At 45.8% G+C, this 15,059-nt stretch overlaps 1 protein-coding gene across 4 annotated transcripts in view; it reads right to left on the minus strand.

The window, feature by feature from the left end:
* Nucleotides 1-15,059, minus strand: part of LOC144696481 (SLIT-ROBO Rho GTPase-activating protein 1) — a 248,875-nt gene that overhangs the window by 73,461 nt on the left and 160,355 nt on the right. For all 4 annotated transcript variants that reach the window (XM_078567814.1, XM_078567812.1, XM_078567810.1 and 1 more), the window contains exons 5-6: nucleotides 11,596-11,772; nucleotides 6,939-7,067 (exon numbers count right to left, since the gene is read on the minus strand). In XM_078567814.1, coding sequence (XP_078423940.1) covers nucleotides 6,939-7,067; nucleotides 11,596-11,772 — 306 coding nt within the window. The remainder of the gene's footprint in view (nucleotides 1-6,938; nucleotides 7,068-11,595; nucleotides 11,773-15,059) is intronic.

Consider the following 15,059-nt stretch of genomic DNA (forward strand, 5'->3'; position numbering starts at 1 on the left):
AAGCCCCCAAACCTAACCTATTGAACCTTTGAACATTTCCAGCACCTTGATTAGATCACCACCCTCAACATTCTTCATTCAGGAAGTAGAATGCTGCAGCTTTAAGGCAACAAGGAGGAGATGGCGGAGTTCTGGGAGTGTCGCTGGGCGAATAATCCAGAGGCCAAGGATAATGCTCTGGAGACACGGGTTCAAATCCCACCACGACAACTGGTGGGATTTAAATTTGATTAATCCATAAAACTCTGGGATTGAAAGCTGGTGTCGGTAACGGTGTCATCGATCACCGTTAAATTCCCATCCCTGGTTCACCGATGCCCTTTAGGGAAGGAAATCTGCCACCCTTACCCGGTCTGGCCTACATGTGGCTCCTCCGGTCCCACAGCAATGTGGTTGGCTCTCAACTGCCCTCTGGACCAGCAAGCCGCTCAGTTCAAGGGCATGGGCAGCAAATGCTGATCTTGCCACGAAAGAATTAGAAAAATGCTCTTCTCCGACAAGGAATTCCATTTGCTGTTCATCGTTTTTACTTGACGTGTATTTCTAAACGGCACAATTGCTTCCCTTATAAAATTTTCATAACACAGCAGAACACAAAGGCTCCTATTGACAGGGGAGCATTTATCATTTTGTTTCTATCCTTCTTTACTGCATGCTATGAACCTAGGCTTCAATGGCAATTATCAAATTAAAGTTACTCCTCAGAATAGCCACTGAGTAAAAAAAAAGCGTGCACATCAGCAATTTGGAACCACTTTACAGACAGACCTGCATTGGTGCTATTTAGATACAGTGTCATGCGGTTAAAAGGACTTCGCAGTACCCTGTCACTCAGAGCTGGTTAACTGCTGGTAATTTATCAAGGTTTTGCAAATGGTGCAAGCAAAGGCATTTTTTGAATATGCACGGATTTAATTTGGAGATGGCCGAGAGGAGCTGGCTGCCATAAAATTTGACCTCCAACATGGATTTATTTTGTAAAAAAAAATACTTCTTTCTCCAGAGACTGGAGTTCAAATTCAAAAAATTGGCACTCAATGCAGTACCGAGAGTGTGCTGCAGTGTCAGAGGTGCTGTTTTTCAGCTGATATGTTAAACCAAGGGCCTTTTTGCCCTCTTAGGTGAATATAAAATATCTTGTAGCACTATGTTGAAGAGCAGCGGCTGAGGTCTCTCTGATGTCCTGGTCAATATTTATCCCTTAACCAACAACACGAAAACAGACTGATGGTTTATCTTATTGTTGTTTGTGGGAGCTTGCCGTGTTCAAATTGGTTGCTATGTTTCCTATGTTACAACAGTGACTACACTCTTCAAATGGCTGTCAAGTGCTTTGGGATGTCCTGTGGGTATGAAAGGCACTATAATAAATGCAAGTCTAAATGTTGGGAAGACTGAAGCCAATGTTTTTAGAACCTGCTCCAAACTTCATTCCCAAGCCAACAACTCCATCCAACCCCTGAGATTAAACTATTCTGTTCGTGACCTTGGTGTCACATTTGACCCCAAGATGAGCTCCTGACCTTATTCGCACCATCACTATACTGCCTAATTCCCCGTCCTTAGCATTACCCAACATCACCTCTGTTTCAGCTCATCCGCTGCTGAAACCCTCATTCACGCCTTCATTACCTCCACACTTGATATTCCAATGCACTCCTGGCTAGTCTCCCATAATCTACCCTCCATAATCTCGAGGTCATCCAAAACACTGCCACCCATTTCTCAACTTACGCCATCCTCTCTCACCTTCTGTGCTCACTGATCTACACCGACTCCCTGTCAAACAAGGCCTTGATTTTAAAATTCACATCCTTGTTTTCAAATCTCTCCATAGCCTCACCCCTCCCTCTATCTGCAACCCCACAACCCCCTGGAGATATCAGCGCTCCTCTGCATTCCTCTGGCTTCCTGAGCATCCCCGATTTTAATTGCTCCAACATTAGCGGCCATGCCGTCAGCTGCGTAGGCCCCAAGCTCTGGAGGTTCCCCCCCTGCCTCTCTACCTCACTCTCTTCCTTTAAGACAATCCTTAATGCCTGCCTCTTTGACCAAGCTTTTGGTCACTGGACCTAATATCTCTGTATGTGACTCAGTGTCATATTTTGTTTTATAATACTTTGTGAAGTGCCGGACATTTCCTTATATAACATTGTTAATATAAGTTGTTGTTTTTATTGAAGTCTTTCTTCGTTGGATTAAACTCAAACCTATTACAAAGGGCCAATCATGTGTCATGATAACGAATATTATCATGTGCTTAATTGCAGCAATATTGGCCTTCTTCAGGAGGTTGTGGTCTCTCTATATTGTTTCACTTGTTGCTAATGCAACACATTCAACAGACACAAATCTGCTTCAAAAGTTTAAAAAAACCCGCTCAACAAAAATAACACAAGTGCCAACCATGAGCTGAAATGGGGGTCTGCACTTTTCTTGTGATTAGGTTCTCTCCTCTATACCCTCCAGTTCTCCTCTCTCAGTACCGGTCACAGTGTCAACCTGTATCAAAGCCTCCACTAATATTGTTTACCTAACCCCGCTGTGGGTCGTAGGAGTGATACATTCAGTTCACCTCCGTGACCCTGTGGCTGGGGTTATCTGCTCGCCAGTCGACTTGCTCAAGTTAGAAAAGGACTGAAGTATCCTCTATTCTCACAGCTCCAGGACTGCTGGTCTTTTGGGTAGTATGCGTATTGCGGAGGGAAACTGAGGCCAGGATTAGGCCCTAAGATAAAGGCAAAATGCTGCGGATGCTGGAAATCTGAAACAAAAACAAAAAAATGCTGGAAAAACTCAGCAGGTCTGACAGCATCGGGAGGGGAATTCTAACAGCAATGCTCCGAAGAAGAGTCATACAGACTCGAAACGTTAACTCTGTCCTTCTCTCCACAGATGCTGGTAGGCCTGCTGAGTTTTTCCAGCATTTTTTGTTTTTGGGCCAGGATTAGGCCAGTCACTTTTTAATTCTTTCATGGGATGTGGATGTGGGTGTCGCTGGCAAGGCCAGCATTTGTCACCCATCCCCAATTGCTTTTGAACTGAGTGGCTTGCTAGGCCATTTCACAGGGCAGGTAAGCGTCAACCACATTGCTGTGGGTCTGGAGACACATGTAGGTCAGGCCAGGTAAGATTTCCTTCCCTAAAGGACATTAGTGAACCAGCTGGGTTTTTACAACAATCAATGATCGTTTCATGGTCACCATTACTGAGGCTAGCTTTCAATTCCAGATTTTATGGATTAACGGAATTTACATTCCACCAGCTACCCAGACCGTTAGCCTGGACCTCTGGATTACTAGTCCAGTGAAATTACCACTACACCACAATCTCCCCATTCCGTGATGCCTCCCATGATGGAACAGGCCACCAACGTTCATGGTCACGGACACGCACACACTGGGGTTAAGTGAGCAAAGATACTAGAGAACATGTGATATCTGTCAAACCCTCCCCCAATAAAGGGGCCCAATGCCTTCATGAGGGGGAAGGGAGAAAGAAAGAATATATGAATCTGAAGCCTTCCTGGCCTTAATGGCTCAACATTGCTCTGTGCGATACACTGGTCCAGCCAGTCAGGTGTCAAGGTACCCAGGTCAGGCCATTTGCCCAAGGTACTTGAGTCCAGCCACCATCAACTGTGCACCCAGCCGGTCGCCCCCCACCCCTCATCAATCCCTATTGCTTGCCCCTCCCCTACTCTCTAGGCCGCCTGCTCCCCCACTCCATCTCCTGATCTCTTCCCCACCCCTCCTTCCAGGAGCTGTCAGCAATGTAAAGACCCACATTTCAAATCCCCAACACCGGTGAGTTTCCCAACAGCTGCAGCCTGCAGGTCTCAAATTAACCAGGCCCTACAGGCCCCCTTATCGAGTGTGGCTCGGGCCTATCACCCCCTGCACTGGTGATCGCCTCCCTGTGCTCAGTCCATATGCTGGCAGTGTGTGGAATGAAACAAGCTTCTAGGCTATTATGTAGCAATTGTATAAAACAAGCCCAGCTGTAGCTTGGGCAGCAGATTGTGACTTTTCTTCAAAATAAACCTCAAAATTAAATTTAGAATCGTAAAATGGTTACAGCACCGAAGGAGGCCATTCAGCCCATGACTGCAAGAGCAGCTCTACTAACCCCCGCTCCCTTGCCCCCACAGCCCAGCAATTTTATTTTCTCTTCAGACATTTATCTAATTCCCTTTTGAAAGCCACAATTCAGTTTGTCTCCATCACACCCTCAGGCAGCGTATTCCACAACCTAACCGCTCACTGCAAAAAAAAAAGAAGATTTTTCTCATGTCTCTGTTGATTCTTTTGCCATTCACCTTAAATCAGTGTCCTCCATTCTTGACCCTTCTGCCAATGGGAATAATTTCTCCCCATCTACTTTGTCCAGCCTGGGAATAAGTAGAGATCTTAAGAAAAGAATGATCAAGACTGTGATTTGGAGTGTCTTGTTCTATCGGGCTGAAATGTAGACCTTGAGGAAAGCAGCTGGTCCAAAGACCAGAAAGCTGTGAAACGTGGTTTTGGAGAAAGATGGAGTGGGTCCATTGGGAAGAACACGAGAGCAATGAAGAGTCTCTCAGGAATGATGGAGGAGGAAAGATCATTAGTGAAGATCATCAAGAAAAGGCAACAAGGTGGGTTGACCATATCCTAAGGCATGAGAACTTGAAGGAGGTGATTGAAGGAAGATTAGAGGGATGCAGACCAAGAAGGAGAGAGAGAGTAATGATAAAAAGCAAAAATAAAAATACCTGGAAAAACTCAGCAGGTCTGACAGCATCTGCGGAGAGGAACACAGTTAACGTTTCGAGTCCGTATGACTCTTCAACAGAACTAAGGAAAAATAGAAGAGAGGTGAAATATAAACTGGTTTAAGGGAGGGTGGGACAGGTAGAGCTGGATAGAGGGCCAGTGATAGGTGGAGATTGCCAAAAGATGTCATAGACAAAAGAACAAAGAGGTGTTGGAGGTGATGATATTATCTAAGGAATGTGCTAATAGGTGACATTAAGGGTAGAAAGCAGGACGAGCAAGGTACAGATAGCCCTAGTGGGGGTGGGGTCGGGGGGAAGAGATTGAAATAGGCTAAAAGGTAGAGATAAAACAATGGATGGAAGTACATTTAAAAATAATGGAAATAGGTGGGAAAAAAAAATCTATATAAATTATTGGAAAAAAGGGGGATCAGAAAGGGGGTGAGGATGGAGGAGAGAGTTCATGATCGTTCCCTCCAGGACACCCTGGTCCACTCCTCCATCACCCCCTACACCTCAGCCCCTTCCCACGGCACCTTCCCATGCAACCGCAGAAAGTGCAACACCTGCCCCTTTACTTCCCCTCTCCTCACCGTCCAAGGGCCCAAACACTCCTTTCAAGTGAAGCAGCATTTCACTTGCACTTCCCTCAATTTAGTCTACTGCATTCGCTGCTCCCAATGCGGTTTCCTCTACATTGGAGAGACCAAACGCAGACTGGGTGACTGCTTTGCGGAACACCTTCGGTCTGTCCGTAAGCATGACCCAGACCTCCCTGTCGCTTGCCATTTCAACACTCCACCCTGCTCTCATGCCCACATGTCCGTCCTTGGCCTGCTGCATTGTTCCAGTGAAGCTCAACGCAAACTGGAGGAACAGCACCTCATCTTCCGACTAGGCACTTTACAGCCTTCCGGACTGAATATTGAGTTCAACAATTTTAGATCATGAACTCTCTCCTCCATCCCCACCCCCTTTCCGATTCCCCTTTTTTCCAATAATTTATATAGATTTTTCTTTTCCCACCTATTTCCATTATTTTTAAATGTATTTCCGTACATTGTTTTATTTCTGCCTTTTGGCTTATTTCGATCCCTTCCCCCCACCCCACCCCCACTAGGGCTATCTGTACCTTGCACGTCCTGCTTTCTACCCTTAATGTCACCTATTAGCACATTCCTTAGATAATATCACCACCTTCAACACCTCTTTGTCCTTTTGTCTATGACATCTTTTGGCTATCTCCACCTATCACTGGCCCTCTATCCAGCTCTACCTGTCCCACCCCACCCCCCTTAAACCAGCTTATATTTCACACCTCTTTTCTATTTTTGCTTAGTTCTGTTGAAGAGTCATACAGACTTGAAACGTTAACTGTTCCTCTCCGCAGATGCAGTCAGACCTGCAAAGTTTTTCCAGGTATTTTTACTTTTGTTTTGGATTTCCAGCATCCACAGTTTTTTGCTTTTATTCTAGAGAGAGTAATGATGTTAGGCAACTTGAAATTGCAAATGGGAGGCTCCTACTGTAGGATGAGAGTCTGGTATAGAAAGGGTTAACATGGAACTGGGTACAGTACTGCCAGTGTGACGTAAAGGAACACATGACCAGAGCCTAGAGGGCAGTCTTGGACTGGACAGAGACGAGTGTAAAAGCAAGCATGGAAACAGCTCCCAGCTTATATGGTATACATGTACATAGTTATGAGTAGTTAATAAACATTTACTGTTAAGCTATACCAGACTCAGAACCTCTTTGTGAGATCTACTGAAAAATAACATCTTACAATACCTACCAGCAACTAAAGGGGACAGTGCAAGACCACAGGGTGTGGAAAAATGAGCAGAGGATCTGCCCTTTTCCACACTCCCTAGACTCCTCAGGTTTTGATATTGCAGACAATATTTATTTGACTGAATCTCGTTTTCACCAGCTCAAGGTAATTCCATGCTCCAAATCACGAATAACCTGTTCATTAGTAAGTTGCAAGATTATGTTTAATAAGCCTAAGGATACTTCTAACAAGGCTTGTAGATTCTGGTGATGTGAAATAAGACTTGGTCAAGATTTACCTACAATCGTAGGACATTCGCATTGGATAAGGCTTCAAATATATTTCAGTCCAAAAACAAACAACACAATTAATCTTAATTTCCTTAAATTCTCTCTTATATGTACTCACATCAATTACATCGGAGAGGTCATGGATGTAATACTTGAAAACAGAATTATTGCTCGCTTCCAGTGTCAACAGGTACTCGTTTCGTGCCTTGATGGACTTCAGCTTATTTTCGGAGTACTTGGCTTGACGCTACCCCACACACACACACACAGAGGAAAAGAAAAATGGGTTAACAGAAAGGCTCAAAATTAATACACAGTTCGTCCATCAATGACACACATACAAGAACTGGATATAGAAATGTTCAAGACATTTCAATCAGTTGCTATGGCAACTGGATACTGCAGGGCCTAATTTTTCAGAAACACTCTGACCTGGTGGAAAGCCTGGCCTGCAAGCCAAGCCTACTCGGGGAAGCGCATCTATGATTGCTGAATGTACAAGGTCCAAGACCCAGGATTTAGCCCACGATGCGCATTTGGCAAAATGGATCAGCAAGTATTAGGATGCTAGGATTAGGGTGACCCCTCAAGCCTGCTTTGCTGCTCCACACAAGATTGTGGCTGAAGTTTTACATCACACTTTCTCACCCACCCCTTAATTCCCTTGGTGCCCAGAAATCTAGCAATCTGAGTCAGTCCTGCTGAGTATCCACAGCCCTTCGGGATAGAGAATTCCAAAGTTTCTCAACTCTCGGAGGCACCTGGAGATTTCTCTCTCCAGTTGACCTTGAACATGGGTTTTCCCAGGAAGGAGTGAGAATTCTCGAGCAGCACGACTCCAGCCCTCAGCACCTGGTCCAGAGGCCCAGACAGGAGGCTTCCCTTGTTCAGGCTATCAACTTGTCAAACACCAAGACCGGGATCTTTAGGAAGGCGGGCTTTGCCTTCCCGCCATCTGAGGAGTTGGCGGAGAACACATCCCCGCTGATACTGCCTCCAACATGCATTGATTGGCCGGAGGTGGGACTTCTGCCCCTCACCCGGGAGGAAGTCCTGCCTCAGAGGGCTGTCGGCCAATTTGATTGACCAGCAGCTCTCTAGTCCCTGCACCACCAGGAGGAGGTAGAACTGCAAGTACTTGATGGATGTTTGCGTTTATATCAAGTTGCTAAGACAAGGAAACGTTCACATTGAATGGATCAAAGAGGCAAAGAATGAAATCGAAGAAATAGGTTCTACAGGGAAAGAGGGACAACTTTAGGGAGGAAACGCCAGAGTGTGGACCCTAGGCAGCTGAAGGCACGATGGCCATTGGTGTGGTAAAGGAGAGGGGGCTTCACACGATTCCAGAGCAGAGGAACTGTGAGTTCTGAGGAATTGGGGAGGGTGGTGGAGGCGGGTTGCCTCACATCCTTTAAAAAGTACCTGGATGAGCACTTGGCACGTCATAACATTCATGGCTATGGGCCAAGTGCTGGTAAATGGGATTAGGTAGGTAGGTCAGGTGTTTCTCACATGTCGGTGCAGACTTGATGGCTGAAGGGCCTCTTCTGCACTGTGATTCTGTGATTGGGAGTCAGAAGAGGTTACAAAGAGATGGAGGGATTTAAACACAAGGATGAGAATTTTAAACGGGTGCTGGGGGTTGGGGAGAGAAGCCAATGGAATTTACCAGGGACACAGGGGGAGTGAGGTTGAAGATGGGGTTGTAACTGGCAAGCACTTTGGTATATCGGGAGGGTTTTATGAGGAGAGAGTTGATAACGGTGGTTTTGAAAGAGAGGGAGGGGGAGCAGCTGAAGTGAATGAACCATTTGTGGTATCAGTTAGCATAATGGCCAGTTCTGTGGTCATGGGGTCAAGAAGGAAGAAGGTGACAAGATGAGCTTGGAGAGAGCCTGAGGGGAGGTGGGAATGAAGGTGGAGAGACAGTTCAGTGCTTGGACAAGCGGGGAACCAGGAATGAGGGGCAGGTTTGGCTTGATGGACAAGAGGGAGACACCAGAGGCAGCTGACTGGATAATTCCAATGCTAGTGGCACGGGAGCCTATGAGTGCCTTGCAATCAATGTTGGAGATGAGTGTGGAGCAGGACAGGGGGAGGGGTTCAAGGGGAGGATTAACAGTGAGGAAGGGAATGCTGGGGGTTAGTTTTGCCCTCTGGATGGAAGCTGGTTCTGACAGAGGATTATAAGGTCAGCCAGCTCTTGATGGCCAGCCACGCCTGGTGATAGGTGGTTAAACCAGTTATGCACAAATATATTTAAATCTATGCCTTTGGATGTCAGGGACTGAAGATATGAACCATAGCAGAGGAATGACCAGAATAGGTGAGAGTAGATTTTATCCTGAGGCCAACTGGAACTGACAGGGTATTTCTACAAAGAGCCAGCATGGACTTGATGGACAGAATAGCCTCCTTCTGTGCAGTAATGACTCTAGGACAAGGTCATCATAGGTGAGGGAGCAGTTTGACATTTCTGCAGTTATCAATCTGTCCCAGTGAATAGATGCTCAAAGACTGGGTGGTTAGGAGTTTGAAAGCAGGAGTACCTTGGGAGAAGATCTTTTTCCAGGGACGAATGCAGAGTGAAGTGGGGTTGGAAGGGGATGGGGTGGGGGAGGTCTGGCGTGTGGGTGGTCAGAGATGATCTTGTCACTGAGCAAGATCATGGGAGTAGAGAAGCCCGGGGAGATGGCAAGTTCAGGGATGGGGATATAAAACAGAAAATGCTGGAAAAACTCAGCAGGTCTGGCAGCATCTGTGGAGAGAGAAACAGAGTTAACATCGAGTCCGCATGACTCTTCAGAGCTGGGAATGGGGATGTTAATTTATTTTCAAGGAGGAGTTTGGTGGGGGGACAGGAGGGCAGTGAATTCACAGGAGACAGAGAAAGGGGAGCTGAGGCAATAGCTGTGACATTTGCATCCCAACCTCTGGACACAAAACCACAATAGAAGGTCTTGGGGGGAAAAAAAAATACTGTTGCCCATAACAAGGACCTAAGTGCACATATTGTCTTTCATTGTTAAAGATCGTTCACAGTTCTAGAATTAATAGGCGGAGAGGTTGGAACACAGGTCAGCGAGTGAGTGAGTGGTGTCTGCCTCCCTGCTGGTGTACATCTCAAAATGGAGGCCAAGTTCCCTGACAGCACAGAAGCAACTAAAACAGAACTTAAAATGTTGGAAAGCACACTAGAGCAGAGTGATGACGCACCGTGCCAAGGCAGCTGAAGAACACAAGGCTGAATGCTTTGGAGGGGAAAATCAGAGGCAGACTCCTCCTTCTGTACCGCCAGTGGTGCCAAACCAAGGCAGGTCAATGGGAAGAGAGATATTAAGCCATGACCTTAACCGACTGGCAGAACAGGCTCGAGGGGCTGAATGGCCCACCCTTGGGTGTGTGGGACAACAACGTTGGTGAAGGTCTGAGGCCTGGCAGCCTGCCTGCCTTCAGGAAATGTGTCGCCCAGGGAGATCACAGCACGGCAGTGAATGAGGAAATCGGGGGAGTACCAGAAGAGGAATATTTATTAACATTACAAAAAAAAAACACTCCCTAGCCCGCAGTCAGAAAGAAAAATCTACAGAGGATTTGAAATGTGCTTAGAACGGTGTTAATGGGTAATTCCAGTAATACAAACTCCTGCCAACGAAGCATGGCTGCCAACAGCACTCCTGTGCATACGCACTTGTCAGCGTCTGTGCAGAGATCCACCCTCAGTATGCGCGAGTGAGATAGTGTATGGAATGGTAACCCAGAAGGAAAAGACAGTTCGGACCAGTACTCTTTAACTCCCAGTTTTTACTGGTGTTCCATTTTAAGGGATACAAGACCAGTTCGGACCAGTGTTCTTATTTCCCAGTTTTTAACTGTTTCTTTCTTTCTGGGAAACTTTGGCGTGCTTAAGAACTAGCAAGGGTAAAATCAGACAACTTTCAAGTCACAATAGTGTGTTCCATTCCTCATTTTTTTTTAAACAGGATTACACTTTCCCTTTAGTCATGCAAGAGAAATTCTCAGCAGCAGCTTTGACTTTAATTTTTTTTGAGTCAGTTCTATTTGGTTCCTTACTGGAAAAGCATTTTCCCACAACATGATTCCAAGGTTAAATTACAATTCAAATGATGGAATAATGTAAACCACCGACATGCATTCTGATCTTTAGATGTTTAAGTTATTTTATCATCTGTTGTTTTTGTTGGCATTGTTGTGCCAACCCTATCAATAGAGCAAGGCTTGGGGTACTGAGTTTTCATGTATATTTTGTACTATCTGTAAATTGTTTTACAAACACTGATAACTTGATGCTGATGGCATTGTAATATTTGCAATTTCAGAGCTGGTGATGACCAGGCGTGCCCGCTGCTGCTCACCGCCCCCCTATAAAGATGGCGGCCGCACATACAACTGTACATGCCTGGCGTTGGCAGCAAACGCAGCCTTCTGGTAAATCCTTGGCCCCCGTGCAACACAACTGGACAACAGACTACTGAGGACCCTGCAAAAAGCTAACTTACAAACGAATTGATTTAAAACCATCAGCCGAGCAGGAATGGTGGATAGTGCACACGAGGCGTTAAGCAAATGCGCGGAAATCCACCCTAAGTACGTGCGAGTGGGATAGTGTATGGATTTCCATTGCTAATGTTGCCGAGCTGCGGTTTGGCTTGGTCAGAGAAGAACACATTCCGTTTCAATAGGGCCTCGAGTATGGCTGCATTCCCCTCCCCCCCTCACTCATAACCAAACAGCTTGGGGGGTTATCCTACCTTCTCCTTCATTTTCTCAATCTTCTTCACCGAGCTTCGCCTCTGGTGCTTCTCTTCCAGCCGGATGCTGAAGACAGGGTCTCTCCCGATCTGCTTCTCCTCCTGTTTCTCAGCCTCCTTCAGTTTACTCTCTGCGCTGATGCTCTCGGTGTGATACATGTGGTACGTCTTCATGACCTGCAACAGTGAGAAGGCCAGCGTGAAGCAACACTTCCAAACTTAAAGAACGTACTTTTCCCTAACGCTTTTCAATATTCCTCGGGACCGTATTCCTCAAAAGCACCTCACAGCCAATGAAATGCTTTTTGAAGATTGGTCACTGCTAAAATGCAGGAGCCATTTTACACACCAACCAATCTTGGGACATTATTTTTCAAATCAATCCTGTGCCTCTTTACCTTCCTTATTCCTAAATGCATTCTTTACATTAATCTGGGCTAGCCAATTGTCTGCTCATTTCGCCAGTGATATAATGTCCTCCTACAGATATTTCTATCTTTGACCTCTTAGTGACACAAATATTTGATATATAACAACTTTTCCAAATCATTCATAAAGATGCTTAAGACTGGGCCCACCACCGAGCCCTCGCAATTCCCTGCCCTTTCTCCACCAGTGCATACAGACTCTTGATCCCATCACTCTAGCCAGTCTTCAGACCATCTACAACTTACAGCATGACGTGTACTTTGTGTACTAATTTTCCATGAGATGCTTTCTCAAAAGACTCACTAAAATCCAAGTGATTCACACATCTACACATCCCGGACGTTTCCCAATGACTTATCTTCAATTACCCTGGCATTCCTCACCTTACTCTTCTCAATTAGTTCCTATCCGAAGTCAATGCTTCCCAAACCTTTTCCAGGTGTGAGCCCATTTTAATGCCCCAGGCTTCACGTGAGCCCCAGAGAGAAAATTTCAGGGCACGACAGTTATTGAACGGGGTGAGGCTGGGGTTGGGGGTGCCTTCAACTGCTGAGCCGGGCAGAGTGAGATTGAGAGTGATGGGAAGTGTTTGCACTGCAAGCTACCATTGGGAGCTCTCTTGTTTTTGACAAAAAAAGAAACACTTGGTAAGACCACCTTTACACCAGTTTCCGCTGTGCTTGATTCTTGGTCCTACAACGGCCACAGCATGTGCCAGTTTCTGGGTGAGAGATCAGCACTTAATCCATGCAGGCAACCCGACTGTTCTCAAATTGGTCCTCGCTGATTTTCGGTGAATCAGTTTAAATATGCAAAGGACAGTCACATTTGCTTAATACAAACTTAGCAATCTCACACAGGAATCGTAAACTAAACGTAGATTTGGCTTTTTTAACAATGACATGCAGGATTGCTCAGCAGACGGATTTACTATAAAGATTCAACAGCTATTGTTAACAAGTATAGCACAGCTGCAACTCCTTCACACCACATGCTGCTATCTAAAGTGAAAGCTACTCTGAACAATGTCTGCTGAACACATGATTTACATCCTGGTTACTTAATATTTAATATTCGTTCTTAAAGCGATATCACAACACAGTTGTGCACCTGTCTCAGGAAGCTGTTGCACAATGTATGGAAAATTAAGTGGAGACCTGTGGCAGGCTTCGTCTAGTGTTTCTGGTTCTGCAATGGCCAAACTTGCTGTTCTTAAAAGTGGGACCTCTGGCACTACTGAAGAAAAAGTGGGAAAACTATTTTTTTTTCAATCAAACCATTCTTACGTGGATTTGGGAAGAGCAGGAATGCTCCTCCTCCTTCCAAAGCACCACTGCCGACATCCTGTAGCCTGTGCTCAACCCTTCCCCACATAGCCATGTTTGCCAGCGAGGCAACGGGACTCAAAATCCATACTTACCATGGGGCGAACTGCCGATGGAGCCGGGATGAGCGCGCTGATAATTACAATGAGGCCAGAGGCCCAATATTCAAGAAGCAATTGGAAAAACCCAGTATGGACAAACGCTGGAAGCGCACAGTCATACATCTAAAAATGGACTTTGATGAGGGTTTAATGAGCGTAGGGTGATGTTGCGTATATGGGCTTTCAAAAGGAGCTTGACAAAGTATCAAATGATAGACTGGTTAACAAAATTAAAGCCCATGGATTAAAGGGAGAGTGCAGTGTGCATACAAAATTGGCGAATGGACAGAAAGCCGAGAGTAGTAGCGAGCGGTTGTTTTTCCAGACTGGGATAAGCTCCGCCATGGTCGGTGTTAGGACCACCGCTCTGTTTGACATATATGAATGGCCTGGAACTGCATATAGTGGGCAAGTGAATCAGAAATGGAGCAAACAATGAGTAAAATAGTAACAGGCTTCAGGGGGACATAGGCTGATCGAAAGGGCAGGCACATGGCGAATGCAATTTAACACAAAGAATGTTGGGAAGTGGTACACTTTTGGCCGAACTCAGAATTTTCCAGTCCTGTCCACCATGTTGCCCGCTGTTGCTGGGGCAGGTAAATCCCACCCAAGAGCTCCACCAAAGAGATGCCATCGGCACAATTGGCCAAATAACCAGTTTCTGTGCTACATCGGTGTTCTGAAACAAATTTCTACTGCCTTGAAACTTTCTGGTTGTAAAAACATCTCTAAAAGAAGCTTTGGAGAGCGAGAGAGAGCAAGAGAGGAGAGAAAGGCAGACAGACAGATAGATACTTAGGTGAGGTATAGAGTGAATCGGGTGTAAGGAAAGAGATTCTGAAGCAGAAGTGTGGGTGGCAAGAGGTCAAGGGTACGAACTGATGGAAGAAGCTACAAATCAACACTTGAATCCCATCCAGTTTACAAATGATGCCTCCTGTTACTGTGTCACTTACAAGGTGCACATAATTTATTCCACAAGTCATCATCTCTTTGCTTCTGAACCAGTAATAGACTTGGTTGGTACAAAGCGTCAGGATATTAAAAAAAAACTCCTGCACTCACAGACCATGGTCTCAGTCTCCAAGTCTGCTCACTTCACACTCAAAAGAAAAGATATTTGATCATCTTCAACAATAACTGGCTTTCCCACCAGACTCACCGGCCTAAAATTAGCCGACACAGACCACACCCAACCAGACATCACAAACTTTGCGATGCCAAGAACGGTTTTCATCCATGACTAGATGTTCTGCTGCCCCTGTCAGTTTGCCACTGAAGCCAAAGTTTTGTCCCTGTTGGCTGTGCTCAGTGGTAGCACTCTGGCCTCTGATTCAAAAGGTTGTTGGTTCAAGCCCGAACCCGGGGGCTCGAGTGCACAATCCAGGCCGACATTCCCCATGGAACGCTGAGGGAGAGTTGCAATGTCGGAGATATTGTCTTTTGGATGGGATGTTAAATTCAGGCTGCCCTCTCAGGTGGATGAAAAAGATCCCGGGATACTATTACGAAGAAGTGCAAGGGAAGTTTTACCCAGTGTCAGTTTGTATCTCTCGAACAATATCCCCAAAACAAACTACCTGATCATTCTCCGACTGCTTGTTTC

Source organism: Cetorhinus maximus, chromosome 22, assembly GCF_964194155.1.
Source record: "Cetorhinus maximus chromosome 22, sCetMax3.hap1.1, whole genome shotgun sequence".
NCBI lineage: Eukaryota > Metazoa > Chordata > Chondrichthyes > Lamniformes > Cetorhinidae > Cetorhinus > Cetorhinus maximus.